Source organism: Podarcis bocagei, assembly GCF_964188305.1.
Source record: "Podarcis bocagei genome assembly, chromosome: 4".
Lineage (NCBI taxonomy): Eukaryota > Metazoa > Chordata > Lepidosauria > Squamata > Lacertidae > Podarcis > Podarcis bocagei.
The window spans coordinates 12,306,252-12,327,488 of record NC_138128.1 but is presented as its reverse complement, the minus strand read 5'-3'; the positions used below and the strand labels follow the sequence as shown (position 1 = coordinate 12,327,488).

The 21,237-nt window shown below is 44.7% G+C and overlaps 2 protein-coding genes across 6 annotated transcripts in view; one reads left to right on the top strand and one right to left on the bottom strand.

The window, feature by feature from the left end:
* Positions 1 to 21,237, bottom strand: part of ZMAT3 (zinc finger matrin-type 3) — a 327,537-nt gene that overhangs the window by 95,784 nt on the left and 210,516 nt on the right. The window lies entirely within an intron of this gene.
* The window catches only part of KCNMB2 (potassium calcium-activated channel subfamily M regulatory beta subunit 2), a 329,491-nt gene that overhangs the window by 196,642 nt on the left and 111,612 nt on the right, over positions 1 to 21,237 (top strand). The window contains exon 1 of one of the 5 annotated variants that reach the window (XM_081190651.1): positions 12,944 to 14,326. The exons of 3 other annotated variants lie outside the window; for them this stretch is intronic. Coding sequence is in view for 1 of the 2 variants with exons in the window: in XM_081190649.1 (XP_081046775.1) it covers positions 16,623 to 16,714 (92 nt within the window). In the remaining variant the exon portion in view is untranslated. Of the gene's footprint in view, positions 1 to 12,943; positions 14,327 to 16,438; positions 16,715 to 21,237 lie in introns of those variants that run through there. One more of the 5 variants, XM_081190649.1, reaches the window with a different exon arrangement.

Sequence of the window (21,237 nt, the reverse complement as noted above, 5' to 3'; positions counted from 1 at the left end):
TCTGTCCTTCCAGTGAGCACTCAGGGCTGATTTCCTTCAGAATAGATAGGTTTAATCTTCTTACAGTCCATGGGACTCTCAAGAGTCTCCTTCAGCACCATAATTCAAAAGCATCAATTCCTCGGCGATCAGCCTTCTTTATGGTCCAGCTCTCACTTCCATACATCACTACTGGGAAAACCATAGCTTTAACTATACGGACCTTTGTCGGCAAGGTGATGTCTCTGCTTTTTAAGATGCTGTCTAGGTTTGTCATTGCTTTTCTTCCAAGAAGCAGGCATCTTTTAATTTCGTGGCTGCTGTCACCATCTGCAGTGATTGAACCCAAGAAAGAAAATCTCTCACTGCCTCCATTTCTTCCCCTTCTATTTGCCAGGAGGTGATGTGACCAGTGGCCATGATCTTAGTTTTTTTGATGTTGCACTTCAGACCATATTTTGCACTCTCCTCTTTCACCCTCTGACCACTTAGGGCTTTCTAACACAAGAATGACCACTAATCATGACAGCTATCTATTGCCTCTACTAACATTGGCAATATGCCTCTGAGTACTAGCTGCTGGGGAATAACAGTAGGAGACACTAACCTCAACCTTTTTGCACTCATAGCTTGCTTGTGGACTTCCTTGGAAACATCTAGTTGGCCACTGTGGGACGAGAATGTTGGACTAGATGGGTCTATGTTCTGATCCAACACAACTGTTCCTACGTTCTTTAACAACTTCCTGATAAGCATTATGGGTCTTTCAGTATCAATGACATACAACTGCACAGGGTCCCCATCAGCAACATTGTCAACACCGCATTCAGAACCAGCCAAAGTTTCTAACGCTTTTCAAAGATCTGGTAAATGATGCATTAAGAGCAATCTATTTGATTGCACCCCATTGTTTTGTAATAATTGATTATGAACAGGGATTTATAAAGCTGCCGTGTTTATTAATGAAGGGAGACTTCTGCAAGAGATCTTGGTGGGGTTTTTTTTTTAATCTGCCTAGTCCTTTCAAAACCTTTTGAAACACTGCCTGCATTTTTATATCTGCCTCTGTAAGAGGCAGAAACCTCTGTGAGCAAAAAGCAATGCTTTGTGCACCACTTGTTGGCAAAAAATAAAATAAAAAGTGGCATCAAAATGCTGGAATATTCAAAAGAAAACAGATTAAGTTAAACCAAACAGAGTGGGTCCAGTCTATTTAGCTAGAGTTCACTGAGGTCAGTGGGGAAGGAGACAGGTTTTGGTCATCACTGTTTCAGTAAACACAACAGACACAGTTAACTGTGTTATTGTTGGTTGTGCTATTGTGTATAGCAAGGAAGAGGGGGAATGAGAACCTGAGCTACAGGCTGCCTGTTTGATTCATCGCCTTCTGATAACTCCAACCTAACCATGAAGCAACAGAAACAATCTTTGAGAGTGTTCATTATTCGGGGAAGAAATATACTGCCTCAGCTGGAGGGGGCGGAAGGATTGATGGACTTGCAGCAGTGGAGGAAACCATGATGTGCTCCTTCTTCACCAAACTGCCTGAGGACAAAAGCCGAATACTGAAAGAATGAGAGTGACTGTTCCTGTAATACTTTCAAGTAGGCTCTATTGACTCAAGGCCCTGGGAAGTAGATATCACACATTCAGTGTTCTGCGGAATCCTGATTTTCTGAGTTTCCAATGCAAATTAATTTATGAATGTGGCAAACAAAAAAGACACCCAAAATAACAGCACTGGACTTTTTTTTTAGAAATAAGTGATAGGGAGATGCACTGGGAACTGTGGGAAGAGGGAGGCAGAGAATGAGAAGGTGAGCCTCCATTCACCATTAGCTCTGGCTCTTCCCATTACTGGCTTGTGGCCCCTGAAAGATTACCCCCAAGGGAATATGGCCCTCAATTGGAAAAAAAGGTTTCCCCATCTCCACTATAGACTTATTTTCCTTTGTCAGATGTTGGGAGAGTATGCAAGTGTCATGGAGACAGCCTGGTCGATGGGCCCTCTGTGTTTGCGATTGTTGTTTGTTTTCTTACAAAGGTCACAAGCAAAAGCCTGCACAAACTCCTAAAGGGTATTCTAAATGTTGAAGTTATTAAGCAGGCAGGTACAAATAAAAGGTCCATTGCAGCAGATGGAGGACCTGAGGCACTTGCGTGCCTGTGAAATGTTATTGGCATTTGATGCTGTGATAATTGCTTCATAATGTAAGCAATTTTGTTATGAATGTGAACATGGCAGACGATTCATTCTATAATGTATCATCTCGAGTTCAAGCTTGAGTCCTTTGACTTTTGTAATTTCCCAGAGCGAAATGAATGAAGATTGCAATACGCTTGAACTTAATTTATGCCATCACACGATGCATATTTTAGAAAGTGCGAGTTCATTAAATGGCCGAACTAAACTCTAGCAGTGTGTGTGTGTGTACAACAGACATGACTATACACACAACATTAAGGCTGCAAACCTAAACACACTTACTAGGGAGTAAATGGTACAGAAAATAACAACAAATGCACACACACACACACCAGTACAAAGTAGACACTACTGGCAGCAACCTAATCATCTAGCTGGGAAAGCTTATTGGAAGAAGAATGTCTTCAATTGCTTCTGAAAGGTGCAGATAGTGGGAGCCTGTCATATCTTGACAGGAATGCTATTCCACAGAACAGGAGCAGCCACACTGAAAGCTCAGCTCCAGGTTACTGAGTTCCATTTTGCTACAGGATGGTGAGCAGGGAATTGCTGTCGCTTGGAGCTGTATCCCTTGTGTTTAAACATCTGATTAAAAACTCACCTTTCCTCTTTCTGTCAGCTCTCGCAACTTTGCCATTCCCTTTTCTTTGGGTCTCTCACCTTGCTTGGAATCTAAGCCAGAGGGGGCAGCCTGCGTCTCTCACTTAGTTCTCAGATAAAGAGCCTGGTTTATATCAGTAGTCTAGAAATTACTACCAATAATAGTACCTGTCAGCAGGACTTTCCTGCATCAGCACTGCACATTTTCAGCATACAGCCCCAGAGGATGAACTGCTATATCAGGCACGGTGAACCAGTAGCCTTCCAGATGTTGTGAAACTCCAACTCCCATCAGCTCCAGCCAGCATGGCCGTTGGTCAAGGATGATGGGAGTTGTAGTCTAACACTGAGGCCACAGGTTCCCCAGCCCTGTGCTATATCATAGATGAGGGTCATACTGAAGATGCTTACATTAATGTGATCTTCAAATAGCCTCTTTAGTGAGCATCCTTTACTGAAGAGATGGGCTTTACTGAATGACTGTGTGCATTTATTCCATGGGTGCTGTGTCTTGTCCAACAGAAGTCCTATGTTGGTAGGGAAACAATCTGTGCGGATGCTTATCCACTCATCATGGGAATGTGATCATTTCTTACGTGCAAATAGTTTATTTAACTTTCATTTTCATTGTTTATATGTCATTGTGCTGCGTAGAGGGGCTGAGGGTTGTGAACAATAATGTTTGCTGTACCACTGCAAGCAACAACCCATCAATCACCACTAGACTGTTTGAAAATAAGAGGCAATAGCCAGGCTAACTCCTGAAGTTCTGCACCCTTCACTTGGGACAAAGGTCCCATCTGTCCAATGACTGGGCCTGCCCTTGCCTTAGTTACAGCAAAGAAGGCTGCAATCTATCTGCCCCTATTTATAGCCCAATCTGCAAATATTTTTCATGCAATCTCAGTACCACTCATGGACTCTCTTGCTGTAGCGATTATCACCCCTGTTACCTCATGGCAATTTTGCAGTACTTCAGATGCATTGATTATCACATTAAGCATGGCTTTCCTTATGGGAATGAGCTAAAAATAAGCATTGTGGGTTTTTTCCCCCTCTCCTAAAGTGAATGAAACATTTCCCTGTATACACTACCGGCAGCTTGCGGGGGAGGCTGACTTTTCTGCAGTCATGAAACTTGCCCTTCAGGAGGTCCAATTCATTAAAAAAAACACTCTTCCTTTGCCCTCGCTAACTTCATTGAAGGTTTATCTCAGGATGAAGACTAGGCAGGAGGGGAAATCTGAGGAAAGAGAAAACTGACTGTGGATTTTAATGAGCATCCAGGAAGAACCTACAGATAACAGTGGAAGTGAAGCAAAGGAACACAAGAAGCTGCCTTATACTGAATTAGACCATTGTTCCATGTAGCTCAATATTGTCTGCTCCAAATGGCAGTTGCTTCCTTAGATTTCACACGGTGAAAGTGATGCTGTTGAGACTCAGCTTATGTTAGACCCAGAAGCTGAAGACCAAAGGTGGGAAGTGGCTGTCCAAAGTTTCATATAGATGACATTGCGTGGCAAGGTCCCAACCCACCCCCCTTGGTAGAATAAAGACACATGACTCAAATATTTAGGGTTAATGGGCTAAAAAAGGCCACAACTTTATTGGTTACAGATGATGAGCGGTATGGGCTTAGGCATTGGATCTAACCCACTATATCTGACTCCAGCCTGTCTGCAGGGAGTTTGGGAAGGGTTAACCACCAGTAGGGGGAGTCCTGCTGATGCACATCAACTAGGAGCTCCCCCGGGGGTCACCGATAGGGCCATGCCCCCAAGAATCCTTTACCGGACTACCCTTCAATATGCGGGGCAGGTGATGGCGCAACCTCCCCTCTTCTCTTCTCCAGAAATATTCCAATGCCTAACCGCCAAACTGTAAGAGTTGTGACAATTTGCTACAAGGACTATGCTACCACTCAGTGGATTTGTAACTGGCTGACTGACCGAACCCAAAGGGTGCTCATCAATGGTTCCTCTTCATCCTGGAGAAGAGTGACTAGTGGGGTGCCACAGGGTTCTGTCTTGGGCCCGGTCTTATTCAACATCTTTATCAACGACTTGGATGATGGACTCAAGGGCATCCTGATCAAATTTGCAGATGACACCAAACTGGGAGGGGTGGATAACACCCCAGAGGACAGGATCACACTTCAAAACGACCTTGACAGATTAGAAAACTGGGCCAAAACAAACAAGATGAATTTTAACAGGGAGAAATGTAAAGTATTGCACTTGGGCAAAAAAAATGAGAGGCACAAATACAAGATGGGTGACACCTGCCTTGAGAGCAGTACATGTGAAAAGGATCTAGGAGTCTTGGTTGACCATAAACTTGACATGAGCCAACAGTGTGACGCGGCAGCTAAAAAAGCCAATGCAATTCTGGGCTGCATCAATAGGAGTATAGCATCTAGATCAAGGGAAGTAATGGTGCCACTGTATTCTGCTCTGGTCAGACCTCACCTAGAGTACTGTGTCCAGTTCTGGGCACCACAATTCAAGAAGGACACTGAAAAAACTGGAACGTGTCCAGAGGAGGGCAACCAAAATGGTCAAAGGCCTGGAAACGATGCCTTATGAGGAACGGCTAAGGGAGCTGGGCATGTTTAGCCTAGAGAAGAGGAGGTTAAGGGGTGATATGATAGCCATGTTCAAATATATAAAAGGATGTCACATAGAGGAGGGAGAAAGGTTGTTTTCTGCTGCTCCAGAGAAGCGGACACGGAGCAATGGATCCAAACTACAAGAAAGAAGATTCCACCTAAACATTAGGAAGAACTTCCTGACAGTAAGAGCTGTTCGACAGTGGAATTTGCTGCCAAGGAGTGTGGTGGAGTCTCCTACTTTGGAGGTCTTTAAGCAGAGGCTTGACAACCATATGTCAGGAGTGCTCTGATGGTGTTTCCTGCTTGGCACGGGGTTGGACTCGATGGCCCTTGTGGTCTCTTCCAACTCTATGATTCTATGATTCTATGATTCCAAGGTAGATGAAAACCAGGGGACACGGGTGGCGCTGTGGGTTAAACCACAGAGCCTAGGACTTGCCAATCAGAAGATCAGCGGTTCGAATCCCTACAACGGGGTGAGCTCCCATTGCTCAGTCCCTGCTCCTGTCAACCTAGCAGTTCGAAAGCACGTCAAAGTGCAAGTAGATAAATAGGTATCACTCCAGTGGGAAGGTAAACGGCGTTTCCGTGCACTGCTCTGGTTCTCCAGAAGCGGCTTAGTCATGCTGGCCACATGACCTGGAAGCTGTCCGCTGGCTCCCTTAGCCAATAAAGAGAGATGAGCACCGCAACCCCAGAGTTGGCCATGACTGGACCTAATGGTCAGGGGTCCCTTTACCTTTACCTAGGCAAAAACCAAGTGGCTGGTGCCAATTTGCCAAGTGGGAAAATTCCTACCAGGCCCCTCAACAGCAGCCAACCGAAGTCCATAACAAGGTCAAAAGAGATGAAAACCTTAAAAGGTGGGAGGGTGGGAAAACCGGAGCAGCTGGAAGCCAGAAAAGAGAGATCTCCCAGCTGTGTCCTGCCTTTATCAAGCAGGCCACACCCCCAGACCAACCAGATTTGGGGGGGGCATGAGAGCCCGCAACACCACCTCCTCCTTAAGGCGGAAGTGGCCTTCCCAGCACAAGCTGGAGATGCCAGGGATGGAACGTAGGACCTTTGGTGTGCAAGGCAGATACTCTGTCATTGAGCTATGGTCCAAGCATGACCAAATGTCCCCTTTTTAACTTTGAAGCAATCCCAGCATCACGCATGGGATTGTATGCCACATGGGTGACAGCTGGGATGAGCACAACCATGGGATGTATAAATAGCCACTGCCACCTTTTGCTGCTTTCCCAAAATAGCAACACTTGGCTGAGAGAAGCAGGAAGAGTGGGACGAAATTGCACATAAACTCATTTTTAAAAGAATCGCAACACTTTCTCCCCCAGGGGTGCAGTGGGAACAGAGGAAGGTTTGAATATCCTTGCTGCCCCTCCCCCATATTAATAAATCAATGTCATTGTCTGCTTGCAGCCAAATGTGAGCAATAACAGTCTTCCTTTTTGATTTTTTAAAAAAATGTTCTCATTTCAAAACTCAATCTGAGTCGCATTGTGATGATTATTAAAGGCGGGGGGAGTGCATGGAGAAAGGGAGAGGGACTTGGTAGCTCTGAAAGCCAGGCTCAAAAAATGTAGACAAGCAGGACAGGGTGGCAACCATCTCCCAAAACTGATTGCCACAGATACCAGTACTCAAGGTTTGGCACATGGACTCTGTACACAGAGGTGCCAGGCAGACGCCATGACCAGTAGCCGTTCATAGATCTGTGCTCTGTAATACAATACAATACAAACCCTAATACAAGGGTTGCCAATATTTTTGGCCAATTGGGCTCATTTGGAATTTTGTGCTGTGGTTGCCATTTACAAAAAAAATGGCTGCTGTGGGGGGGTGGCATAACACAAAACGGTGTGCCTTTGGCACCCACAAACTTTCAGGTGCTTCTGGATTTAGCACTCTTTGTGTTCAGAAGACCCATTAAATGCTTCTCAGCGGGATGTGCAACATCTTTCTGTTCAGCTAGATCCATGTCTGACATCTTTCACCTTTCATAAGTTGTCCACCTTCAAGCCACTTCTGGGCACATGCGCTAGAGAAAGCAATGCTGTAAGCGGGCATCAAACACATGTAAGTATTCCTGGAAGGAGGAGGAGGAGGAGGAGGAGTTTGGATTTGATATCCCACTTTATCACTACCCTAAGGAGTCTCAAAGCAGCTAACAATTTCCTTTCCCTTCCTCCCCCAAAACAAACACTTTGTGAGCTGAGTGAGGCTGAGAGACTTCAGAGAAGTGTGACTAGCCCAAGGTCACCCAGCAGCTGCCCGTGGGGGAGCGGAGGCTCGAACCCGGTTCCCCAGATTACGAGTCCACTGCTCTTAACCACTACACCACACTGGCTCTCATTATGGTACATAATGAGGAATATCTGTAAGAGGTTCCACCTCCTGGATGTCAAACACTATCCATCCCTGACTCTAATCATTTGGGGGGGGATTAGAGTCCCACTGCTACTCCTCAACACCTGTTCCTCATTTATGGAAACCAGCCCCAAATAAGAGCAAAAATTCTCATCAGCAGTAGGCTAAAAACTGATAAGGAGGTTCCCCTTACCCCAAGCTGATACCTGAAGTAAAGGTGAAACATTGCACAAAAGGACTTCCCTCTGATACTGTCAATTGCAGAGCAAAGCTTCCTTCTGCTCCTGGTTCAGTACCATGGACAAGGCTCTAGAAGCAACTGGTGAAAGACAACTTTGAGTGCAAACTATAGGAGACAATCATTTGAGAAAATGATAATCAGGTTGTGCGTATGGGTATCACTGGCCAATCTTCTTCTGGGGCCTCATTTTGTGTGTCATCATTTCCACATTAGAAATACAAGGGATAGGTATCTGAGGCAGGTGGAACCCTTGAATGGCTTGCCAAGGCTGGTTTGCCTGACTCCCATCACTATCAATCAGATGGCTGATGGGAGTTGTAGTCCAAAACATCTGGAGGGCATCTGAAGGCTGCTGCCTCTTGGTAGTGAAGACTTTCACTCCAGCACGTTTTACTGAGTTCCAGCTGATATTTATTCAGCTACTGGCTTTCTCGTTTCATTATAGCTTGTGCTAGAGTTTCACTGATATTTTGTTGTTTTTATTGCTATACTCATGTACCATTATTATCCGATGCCTTGAATATTAGAAAAACATGGTGCATGAACTACTATCACTACACACTGGAAAGATCTATCAGGGGGCCACCCTTCCAGCATGGTATATAGCAAGGTGTGAGAAATAGCCTTACTAGAAAAACTCACTTATAAGCCAAGAGTAGCAAGAGGACAAAAAGACACACATTTATTTTTTATTTTTTTTTGCACTATGAAACAATTTTATTCAGTATGTAAAAGACGACTCTCACAATTTGAGTGCACACCCAGTTTTTAAAAGTATATGGCTGTATCTCTACCCCCTCGCCACACACTCTCAGTACACATTGTTGTATGGGTTTGTAGTTTGAGTTTTTGTTTTTGCTTTTATTCTTTATTATCTTGAGAATTGTGTAATTATGCGCCTGACAGTACTCTCTTTCCCTTCCCTCGCCTCCCCCACCCCAGTTTTTATTTCTATTGTTATTTCATTGATTATATTTGCTACATATCTCTGAATGCCATTTTGAAACAAAGTGCCTTCTTAAGATATGTAAACCTGCAAAATTATGTTCGTTTGGTTTTGGGGTTCTCTAAAAAAATTATTTTTATCATTTTATCTTTCCTGCATTTTTCAAAACCTTTTTAAAAAACCAACCTATTTTCACACAAAAAAAGCATGGGACAAATGCTGAAAAAGAATCAAGAAAAATGCATTTGATGGTGCAATCCCCATTGCCGTGCAACCGCAAGAACCTAGCTTAAGACCTAGTCCACCCTTGTCTATGATGTTTGTTACAGTATGACTGCAATTTCCTAATTTCTGCTCTAAACCTTCTATCTATGTCTATATAGATATGGAAACCAAAGGATAAGGAGCCTGATACATACGGTGGGTGGGGAGGGAGTCAGCAGTTTGCTGAGTGGGCTCAGACACCCCATAAGAACAGTACAGCATCCCGGCTGCCGGGGGGCAAGTTCATTTTACATCTCTCAAGCTGCCATTTAGCATGTGCCAAAGTCTTCCTCTGCGTAACAATAAGGAAAGGTCAGTCCGATGCAGACAGGTGCAAGAGTCGTGAAGAAGGAATCTGACAATAAAGGTTAGCTAGTTAAATGTCATCACTAAAGGGAAGACAACTCAAGCTGCTGTGAACACATGAAGAAGTTGATTTATTCTGTGTCTGATGGCTTGGCCACCATTCCAGACCAGAGGTAGCCAATGTGGACCCTCCAGAGGTTTTGGGACTACAACTCCCTCTACCCCTGATCATTATCTGTACTTGAAGGGGCTAGTGAGAGTTGGGAGTCCAACAACGTCTGTCTCCCTTTGCTGAAATTGTGGAATACCCTCCTCACAGAGGTGTGTCTAGCATCTTCATGGTACATCTTCTGCCATAGATGCTGAGGATAGACCTCTTTACCCTGACCTTTGATGGTTATGGTCTTTTGTTTTGGGAGAACCATCTCTTTTGTTGAATCCATACTTCTGCACTAGCTGGAACAGATTTGCTGCTTTACTTACATGTATCACTGTATGTTGCATTCTTGTATCCCATATGGGGACCTTGTGGCAATAGGTGCATAAGAAGACTTATAAGTAAATTAATAAATAACTTACACCTGAAGGTTACCATGTTGATCACCCTGGTGTAGACTAATTCTGCCTTGTTCTGAGTAGTAAGAATTATCCCAGGTCTCCTGCGAGGATCTCTTTGAACCCGGCCACCTAAAATTGTACCTGGAGCCTTCAGCTTTGAAAATATGTGTCCTGCCATATAACAGACTCCCGCTGTGCCTAAATCTGAGGGATTGTGGGGGCTCGGAGCTCATCTCCTCACCAGCATAAAGTTCATGATTGTGCCAGGTCTAAATCACTGAGCCATACATTCTGTGGCAAAGACCCGAGCCCCCACCCCACCCCCACCCAAGCAACAAGGCTGTAGATATTAAAGATTTATAATGCTTATCATTAGTGCCACAAGCTGAAAGCATTGGCAGATTAATCTGCCAAATAATCTGCAAATTATTTGGGATTGCTCAAATAAAGATGTAATTGTAGATTAAAATCTGCACAAACACAGTTAATTGGCGGTGCTGTCAGCATCCAAGGTTATGTGACATGGGAATCTTGCTGGACCTCTTGCCACAGCAGGCAATACAGATGTGACAGCCCTATCTAATGTGTGCCAAAGGAGATAAAAAATAAATTAAAACAGCTTTTCCTTCTGTTCTGCATCCAAAGCCAGGAAAAGCCAGCTTCACACCATGAATTGAGCTGTTAGCCTCCTTTCTTCACAAGATTGGGGGGGGCACCTTCATTAAAAGCTCTACAAGATGTATATTTATTTAAATCTAATAAACAGAAGGGCTGATGGATTCAAGAGCTAGAATGCTGCATTAGATATGTGGTTGTCGCCTCATAGAAGAGACTTGAGTTCCAGTCCCCAGTCAGCCATGCTGGGCTTGCACAGAAGGTTTTGTTCAGATGCCACTGCTCTGGTCCCAAGCCATGAAGGGCTTTCCAAGGTCAAAGCCAGCATCTTTAATGGGGTCCAGACACAGACTGGGAACCATGCTGTGCAGTTCCTGTCAGCAGTCCTGCAGCTGTGTCCTGAACAAACATAGATATGCTAATGAACTGTCTATCAGTATTTATATTAGATTGTAGCATTCCATCAAACTCTTCCAAAATTCCATCACGCTGGCCAAGAAATAGAACCCGTGGGGATATGTAAATAGTGGCTGGTGTGAACCTCATTGTGTTTATCTCAGCTTTCATCTGGGACCCAGTTGAAAGGGGGGGCAACCTGTAATTACATGGGGCAGATTTAGCTCATCACACACACACACACACACACACACACACACACACACACACACCATGGTTTCCTTGAGTACATGTCTTTAAGTACATGTCAGGGATGATGGGTATTGTAGTTCAGAAACATCTGGAGGGCCACATATTCCATACTCAAAATAAATAAATGAGAAGGTGTCTGTCACTCATTCCTATTGGAAAAAGTAAAAGTTAGCATTCAGATGGAGGGTGCAGTTGCCTATCACTACCCCAGCTGAGCTATGACTGACAGAGACGCTGGCATGGTCATCCAGTCACTTCAATTCTTTCCTAAATTATCTTACACTTTTACTTTCCCCCACGTCTCTCCTTAGGAACACAGGAATGTAGGAATCTGAGTTACACCAAGTCAGACCACTGGCACATCCAGCTCAGTATTGTTTTTACCAGATAGATAGATAGATAGATAGATAGATAGATAGATAGATAGATAGATAGAGATAGTTGATAGATAGGTAGATGATAGATATAGATAGATATAGATGATACACCCTACACTCATTTTCATAAGTGGATGCATAACTTTGTTGTTTTTCCAACATATTTTTGGGGAGTGCATGCTTTGTGGGTGAGGGGGCTGGTTCATTCCCTCTCTCTCTCATTTTATTTTTGCATTGTGCTCCAAAAGGGATGCTCTTCTTGTTTTCTTAAGTGACACTTGCAGCAAAAGGCATGGGGAGGGGGAAGCAGCCTTTAAAAAGAAATGTTTCGAGTAAATAAATTAATGAAATTCCATTCAACTGTCTTTGGAACCCCTATCCCCTTAAAAATAAAACCCAGGAGCCATGTTCAGGAGTAAGGAGCGGGTGGGAGAGAGGGAAGGGCCTTTGGGCTATGGGGTGTATGCACAGCTAGTAAATTGATATAGTGTAGAGAAGTTCAGAGCATTCCGCTTCTCTCTTCCTAATGGCAATGCCACACTGCTTCCCTCTCCTGCACAGCTCTTAAAGGTACAGGAATGCCACCAAGACTATATCTGCATTCTCTGTCTCTCTCTCTCTCTCTCTCTCTCTCCTAAAGGCGTGGGTTGCAGGTGTCATGGCCTACTTGAAACCAGAGAGCTGTTAACCTCACTTTGAACCAGCTTTTATATGACAACATGTCTTCTCCCAGGCAATGTCAGCCTTTAACAAAAGCAAGCTTGCAGTCTGGAGGAAAACATTGAAGAGGCTGTGATTAGGCACACAAAGAGAGGGGTCAGCTGGTGCGCTAATTGCCCAGGAAGCGGGTTACTAAGCAGCACCTCCTAACCCAGTTGTTATTCCCCGGGGACACCGCCATCCACTCCAACCTTTGCAGCCTGCTGTCTGTCTTGCTCAAGACCCAAATCAAAATGTCTCGTTACTACAGACGGTGAAACACCCGCAACAGCACCGCCCTTTCTCATCTTATAGCAAAATGGCAAGCAGAGGGCCCAAATACTGTAGCATTTGATAACAGTAAGTTAGTAGTTCATCTCCCCTCCCCACGCAGTCCCCCCCTCCAAAAAACAACAACATGTAGGCTTTCCCAACCAAATTACAGATCAGGAAATGGGTGTTTCCCTGACTCACCCTCCTCCGCGCAATGAATTTACACAGCCAACAGGCATGCTGGATCTTTAGGTAAAATGTACCTAGGCTACAATCATCCTTCATTCTCACTGTATTTTATCTTTAAATCGGGCCCGGGGGGTGTGTGTGTGTGTGTGTGTAATCATTGGAGAGGAACCGCTAGTTACCAAGGAGACTCCTAGATGAATCAGAGAGACTGGCTGGTATCTTCTTTAATTCACGAGACCATAACATTTTAAACGAGAGGAGGAAATACGATGCCAAGTCTGAGAGAGACGAGTTTCCCCTCCCACCATCAGACCAAGGATAGCTCCTCTCGCTTGTCTTGCCATGAGAAGGCGTTAGCTGGCGGAATCGAGGAACAGATTACGGCGGAGTGAAGGGGGATTTCTCCGGGTCGCTGTTTGGTTCGGGGAGAGAACAAAAGACAGGAGACCATTCAAGGGCAAAGTGGTCCTTATGGAGCTGGTAGGAGAAACAGCTGAAAAGCCACGTTTCCCACCCAGGAGAGAAGACCAAGGCAGAGAGTCCGGGGAGCCCCAGAGATGCGTTGGTCTCGTCGTCGTTCTGCACCCTCGGCGCTCCTGCGAATAAGGACCCTGCCCTTTCTTCGTGCACTTTTCCACGGCTGGAGAGAGAATGGCGCCACCGGGTTCCTTTAAAATCCTGAGAAAAGACCCTCGTCTGTATTCAGCATCGGGAGTTCTCGCCAGCCTTTCGGAAGGTGCCTGCCGCCGCTGCTTGAAATCCTGGCAGTGAAACGCTCCTCTCCGTGCCTGACTCGGACACAGTTTCACCAACTGGCAGGTGAAGTGACAAGTTTGGCAAGGGACAGAGGGACTTGGCTTCACCACAACACCAGCCCCGACATCCCTTGCCTGCCAGAGGGGGTTCCCATCATGTCTATGAAGCGTGTGAAGGGCTCGGACAGTAGGAGGGATGTAAACACAGCAGGGTGGTGTTTTAAGAAATGTTGCAATAGACTGGGAGCCCCGTCAAACAAAGTTTGGCTGAAAGAAGCTTGGCTTTTATAGACCTTTTTCAGCATCGAGACAGTTTCTCTCCCCCCACCCCCACCGCAGCCCCCACCCCCTTGCAAATGGATTGGCGTAGCTCCTTTCAAGAACAATCTTGAACTTTTATTTTATTTTCCCCTCCCTTGCTTTGCCATTCTCCCCACCCACCCGCTTTCCCGGTTGAGAAACAAATTGTTCAAGGAAGCCTCATCGGAATGTTGAGAAAAGCACAAAATCATTCTAACTGCTAGAACTGAAGGCTCAGGGAAGGATCCCACATGGAAATCGCTTGGTTTCTCAGCAAAGGTGACAACTACAAAAGTATGTAGATTGAAGGGAGGGAAATCACTGTGTGTGTCAGAGTCAACTGAAATCTCCATATTTGGAACAGCTGGACCACCGTTGCTAAGGTAACGTTATCAATTAAAGATTTCTTAATACATCAGGACACAGTGAAATGTATCAGTGTGTGTATTTTGTGTGTATGTGCATACATATATATATGATAAATTGAATGCCTTCTAGGAATGGGATGTTATTCAACGATACTGACCTCCCATTATTAGGCGTGTTTTACAATATAGATTTCTAGGATGGGAAGATCTGGTAGGAAAGGCAACTAGAGTGTTAGTTAAGGATTCAAATCAAGGACCTTTTTTCAAGGCAACTATTTTGAAGTGCTTTTGTGACATGTATAATACTCCCTGAAATGAGCTGCCTGTAGCATTTATGATCTGAAAACGAAAGGCTAACCAGATTAGGAGGAATAATGTTTCCGTGACGGGCATTGTGAGGCTTATTGCTGGTAGAATAAAGTAGTCTGGTTTTTATCATCTTGGTCTGCAAATTTGGGTAAGAGGAAGGTTGGAATTGGTGATAGTTAAAAACAGCATTAGAATGTTGAAAATCCGTGAGGAAATGTGGAACCTTTACTGCACACCAAGGGAATGCACAATAAAATTCCTAGCAGTAGCCGAAAGCTGATCACTAATTCCCTGTTGTTTTCTTTTAAATGATATATTATACCTGCTTTTAGAGAAAGACTGCAAGTTCAGCCTATGACATTACAGTTCATCATCTAAGGCGTTTCTTATTTGCCTTCTGGCTAAGGGGACATGAACTTAGAATATACTGGCAAATATGTTTGGTCTCCCAAGTTTGATAATATCCTAAGTTTTTGCTTCCAGACTTTTTCAAAGACTTGCTTGTTTTCTTTTCACTTGATGACAGTGTTTTTCAAATATATACTTACCAGCACTTAACTCTCATGTAGGGTCAGCAGTGCTTTGATGTGATAAGCAACATCCCACCCTAAGCAGGTTTACTCAGAAGTAATTTCCCTTGTATTCAGCGGCACTCACAGCCTAATCCAACGCATGCCTGGAAGTGAGTCACTTACTCCCTTGTGAGCAAGGTTGGGGTTGTAGGCTATCTTTGAGTAGCATGCAATTTTTCCTGGCTAGCAAAAGTTAATTTAATGCTTGCTCTGAACCCCCCTGCCCTGGAGACTGGTTGTGTGGTGCACAGGCATCAACAAGAAATGTCACCAATTTCACTGTGTCTTAGCTGTGACTTTCTTTCTTTTTTTGCCATGTGAGGATATTGAAACATTTCAGGGGTGAGTGGTTTATTTGACATGGAAAATCAACTGAAGTACGGAATACTTTTGTGTTTTGCCCCAAGGTCATCTAGAAAGGCAGAGAAGTTGGTTTCAGGTGAAGCCTTGGCCTCTAGCTCAGAGCGAAAGATTGAGAGGCCCACTAAACTCGTTTCTTCTTCTGACCTTTGCCAAGTTTACAGCAGTCTAAAAGCGGCAGTGGAAGTTAGGGAAAGTTGAGCACTGAGAAGCCAAATGCTTAGACTATGTTGTACATGCGCCTGAGTTAATGAGAATTGAGTGTGAGTACTAATACAAGAGAAACCAGTTGCCGTTTAGCAAACTTCTAAGGTGGGGGGAAACTCTGTTTGCAGGTTTTGTTTATCCGTCACTGTACTTCAACCTATCACTTCTGTCTACTTCAGGTGTCTGACAAAGTTGTTTGTTGCCTACAAATTCCACACCGAAACAAGTTGGTTAGCCTTTGTGGTTAGCCACGAAGCATCTTTTGTTTGATATACTGATTCTGCAAATTTCTCTCCTTTCAGCCTGATCTATAAAGTGTGGCATCACATTTGTGTTTGTTACAGAAAACAAATGTTCAGATTTCCTCCCCACCCCCTTTAATATATATTCTGAACTTAGGGGAGATGGACTCCTTTCTCTGCATTTTCCCCTCCACTAACTTTGGTGTCAGTATAGAAACTTCCTTAACTCCCCGTCCCCAATGAGCCCCCTGGTCTGAAAGACGATATGCACTGCTGTCTCTGCTACGCACGACAACAGCTATGGCGGGGGGGGTCTCTTGGGATTGATCTGGCATGTTAAACTGCTGGGTTTAGATGGTTTTGCTTGGCAACTGACCCAATGTGAAAATCTTCTGAAGACCAATCAAGAGGCAAGGTCATCCTGTGAGCCATGCAGTTGCTGCATGCTGCGCTGCCTAGCTGAAGACTGGCACGTGGGTCCAGGTTCACTCATTTGAGAGGCAGCATTATCAGCTTCTAGAGTGGAGGAGAGAGCATGCCCATTTGGGAACTGGCTTTCCTGGGTGATACGGGTGGTCCTTCAATGGACTCTGGTGGGAACCCATTCCCAGCCTTGCTCCGATGCCAGAACATATTCCACTCAAGGAAGGTGCAACAAAGGAAAGGCGGAGATCTCCAAGAAGACCCAACTTGCCTGGCCCTTCCAAACACTGGTAAATATCTCTCTCTCCCTCCCCTGCTTCCTCCCTCTTTCTATCCCTTGAGCCTATGCTAGCTTTTAAAAATATCTCCTGAAAATTGGACATCCCTCTTCAGGACCATTGAGAGCCTCTACGCTGCTCCACGGGAGAGTGCACATTTTCACAAATGATGCTAACAAGCTTTTGCACGGGGAAGTTTTACGTTGACTATAAATTCTAGCCAAATCTAGGTTCTACACCAAAGTCTGGAAGATAGGAAAAGTTGTGCCGATACCAACTGAAACATCGTTTGTAAAAATGGCCTGCGCACTACGTCCTTGTGCAGCTCCTTTATTCAGATTGATGTGTTGTCTTGATAGTCTATGTAAAATGGTGGTGGTGATCTGAGCATTGTGAATATTTTTGGAATAATGAAGAATTTCCCAGTGAGGGACATTTGAGTCTTGAGATGGTGGAGAAAGCGGAGAATGGAATGCGGGTTTTCCTCTTTCACCAATTTTGGCATAATTTGCCCACCAGAGTGGCTGTGATGATAGAGTGATGGATGGCAGAGAAGTATATAGTGAATTTCAGACAGGTACATAGGGAGTGCTAATGTTTATGGTAATTGCTCAGAGGAACATAGTACTTATATTTTAACATGAACCATTACTCAAGCTTGTCTATATGTTATTGAACTTGGAAGCTGTTGCCTCTAAACGTAGAAGCATTGTGCTGGATTGGGAGTAGTGATGAAGGAATGTCACTCTTCATGTGTTCAAGTGTGCTCTCTTCTCTCTTAATATATCCCAGGGCTGAGTCCTGGAACTGAAAACAAGGTCTGGAGCTGACCTTTAATAACCTTCCATTCAAATTAAGTGTTGATTGAAGTAAGGAAAAAACATTAGATCATTGGCATCAAATGACAGAGCTTGTCCTTCCGTTATAGTGCTACTTCTGGAGAAATACCATTCTGCAAGTACCTAGTTTTGTACAATGTGGTGTAATTGGATTGGGCTAGGGATATCTGGGTTTAAATCATCATGGAGATGGTGAGAGGTCACACAGGGGAAGAAGAAGAATCAAAAGTTTACAGCTGGTATTATTCATCCATTGAAACTGCTTGGATCAGAAGTCAGGGAACACAAATGTTCTGCTTATGACGTTTGATCATTTCACAGGTGCAAGTCATCGCTTGAAGTTGTAATCACCAAGCGTTGAGCATGCAACTATGTGAACTTGCCCTCCATCCTTCCGTTCAAAGGATTTAGTTTCTCACAGTCCATTGTTTTGATGGCATCTCCAACCTATTTTATGGAGCCATGCAAGGGTCTCCCTGGGTAAGATGCTTGTACCAGACTTTGCAAGCCACATAGCAAAAACTCATTTAACATATCACCTAAATGACTAAGCTATGAATCAGAAAATCCTGGATTCATATCTTGCTTCTGTCCTGAACTTAACTAGGAAGTCTTAGGATGTCACTATCTACCAACCTCTGCTCTCTCACGTCATCTACCCACATAGGGAATATAAATGTACACTTAGCGGCAAAGGTTCACTTTGTGTTGTGAGGGAAAGGGTATAGAAGAAGAGTTTGGTTTTGATATCCGACTGGCCCGTACAGGCAGGGGTACCTTTACCTTTAAGGAGTCTCAAAGTGGTTAACATTCTCCTTTCCCTTCCTCCCCCACAACAAACACTCTGTGAGGTGAGTGGGGCTGAGAGACTTCAGAGAAGTGTGACTAGCCCAAGGTCACCCAGCAGCTGCATGTGGAGGAGCGGAGATGCAAACCCGGTTCCCCAGATTACAAATCTACCACTCTTAACCACTACACCACACTGGCTCAGTAGTAGAGCATCTGCTTGTTATGCAAAATTCCTCAGGTTCAATCCTCAGCATGTCCAGGTAGGTCTGTCTGGGAATATCTTCTGCCTGGAACCCTAAAGTGATGCTGCCAGACAGCATAGAAAATTCTGAGCTAGATAGACCAATGGTTTGATCCAGTATAAGGTAGCTTCCCATAGCGTGTGAAATGACTCTTGGAAAACCTCCCCTGTGCTCCCCATTCAGTGACAAGTTGGTAGCACACCGCAAAAGTCCAGCACTGCAATCCACTAATTCATTTCTTGTAGGAATAAAAACTATTGAGATATGCACAGTTCTTCCCACCCATATTGGTTGCAGGATTCCCTGTGTTACTGTCGGTCCTCAACCACAAGTTACATGCAAGGATGCAGGCATGTGTAGTATGCCTGTCTACTCAGCCAGCAAACGTAATGAGATCTTTTGCTCAGAGTCATGGTGTACCATGGAGAGATTACATTATACACTAGTTTGTGGAGTAATTAGTACTCAGTCAACATAACAGAGCTTTGAATCAAAGAAGGTACAGTATTATTGCAAAGCCAAAACATTGATTAATATGTGGATTGTTACAGAATTTTAAAAGGTTGGTTAAGCAATCAGAATTCAAATCAGACCAGCAGCATAGTTACAGCTAAGACAGTGCAAAGTAGGACGGCTCACCTACCAAATATGGAGAAAAGGGGGAAATGAGAAACACCAGGCAAACAGAGTCTAATTGGTATAAGGGCGGGGATTAGATAAATAAGTGCCACTAGCAGCAGCAGAGCTAAGCTTGGGAACTGGAGGGAGGGGAAAGAGTCGAGATTTTTGAAAAGGAGAGGGAATATCACCTCCCCTGGGCCAGATGGAAGGAGGTGGGAAGCTGAGCCTGGAAGTTGTTCTTGCCATAAGACTAACAAGGGTTCCTGGGCTCAGTTGCAGGAGGGATCTGGGATGAGCTGAGCCCTGCAGCTGCATTGTGTAGCTTCCTTGTGGGGCTGGCATGCAGCAATGCACTCCCTGGGATCCTAACTAACCCATGTGTAAAACAGCAAACATAGAGAAGGGAAGGGAGACCTAGGAATCATAGAATCATAGAATCATAGAGTTGGAAGAGACCACAAGGGCCATCGAGTCCAACCCCCTGCCAAGCAGGAAACACCATCAGAGCACTCCTGACATATGGTTGTCAAGCCTCTGCTTAAAGACCTCCAAAGAAGGAGACTCCACCACACTCCTTGGCAGCAAATTCCACTGTCAAACAGCTCTTACTGTCAGGAAGTTCTTCCTAATGTTTAGGTGGAATCTTCTTTCTTGTAGTTTGGATCCATTGCTCCATGTCCGCTTCTCTGGAGCAGCAGAAAACAACCTTTCTCCCTCCTCTATGTGACATCCTTTTATATATTTGAACATGGCTATCATATCACCCCTTAACCTCCTCTTCTCCAGGCTAAACATGCCCAGCTCCCTTAGCCGTTCCTCATAAGGCATCGTTTCCAGGCCTTTGAGTATTTTGAATCAGGAATGGAAGGGAGCCATGCTGTCTCATCGAAGGGGGTTGGAGCAGTATGAGTGCCCCATGCCATGGACCCTACAAGAGAACACCCAGGGCATGTTCATCCTGGCTCAGCCAGCTGATCTGTGGACATAGCAGAGAGAGGTGGAAGTTGGCTGGATCCTCATTCAGCTCCATCACATGGCCTGGAAACCCAGCAAGGACATTTTATTTTAAAGGCTTGCTTTCCCACTGCTAGGTTTAGGGAGAGCAGCTGCAGCAGCGCTGCTGCTGAATGGAGTACAGATCAGGTGTAACTTTATTGTCCAGTATACCTGAAGGAGTGTCTCCACCTCCATTGTTCTACCCGGACACTGAGGTCCAGCGCCGAGGGCCTTCTGGCGGTTCCCTCACTGTGAGAAGCCAAGTTACAGGGAACCAGGCAGAGGGCCTTCTCGGTAGTGGCGCCCTCCCTGTGGAACGCCCTCCCACCAGATGTCAAAGAGAACAACAACTACCAGACTTTTAGAAGACATCTGAAGGCAGCCCTCTTTAGGGAAGCTTTTAATGTTTGATGTATCACAGTATTTTAATATTCTTTTGGAAGCCGCCCAGAGTGGCTGGGGAAACCCAGCCAGATGGGCGGGGTATAAATAATAAATTATTATTATTATTATTATTATTATTATTATTATTATTATTATTTATGGCTTAACAACACCGGCTCTCTTTACGCTGGCATCTTGTGTGTAGGATGGCTCCCAAAGCCATCCTAAGATATGTCAAAGCTCTTTACCCACAGGGTCCAGGAGCGCTAAAACACACAGTAAAGTGCAATACACGCATGCAAGTACTTATAAGTGTCAACCAGTAAAACACTCAAAAGAAAAGCAAGAGACTCAAAACAAAATTAGTGAGGCTGAAAATGTTAAGTGGTATAGTCTAGTGGTCAGCAGCGGGATAGTGCGGGGGGGGGGGGAGATACATTTCCAAGAAGCATCTAAAAAACACACTACATTGGGGTAGTCAGTGTGACACCCTCGAGATGTTGTTGGACTACAACTCCCATCAACCCCAGCCAGCATGGATGGTGGTCAAGAATGTTGAGAGTCATAGTCCAACAACATCTAGACTAGAGAGCATCGCATTAGCTATGCCTGCACTATGGACTTTGCCTTCTGAATGGCAGGAGGGCGTGTGTTACAGAGGACA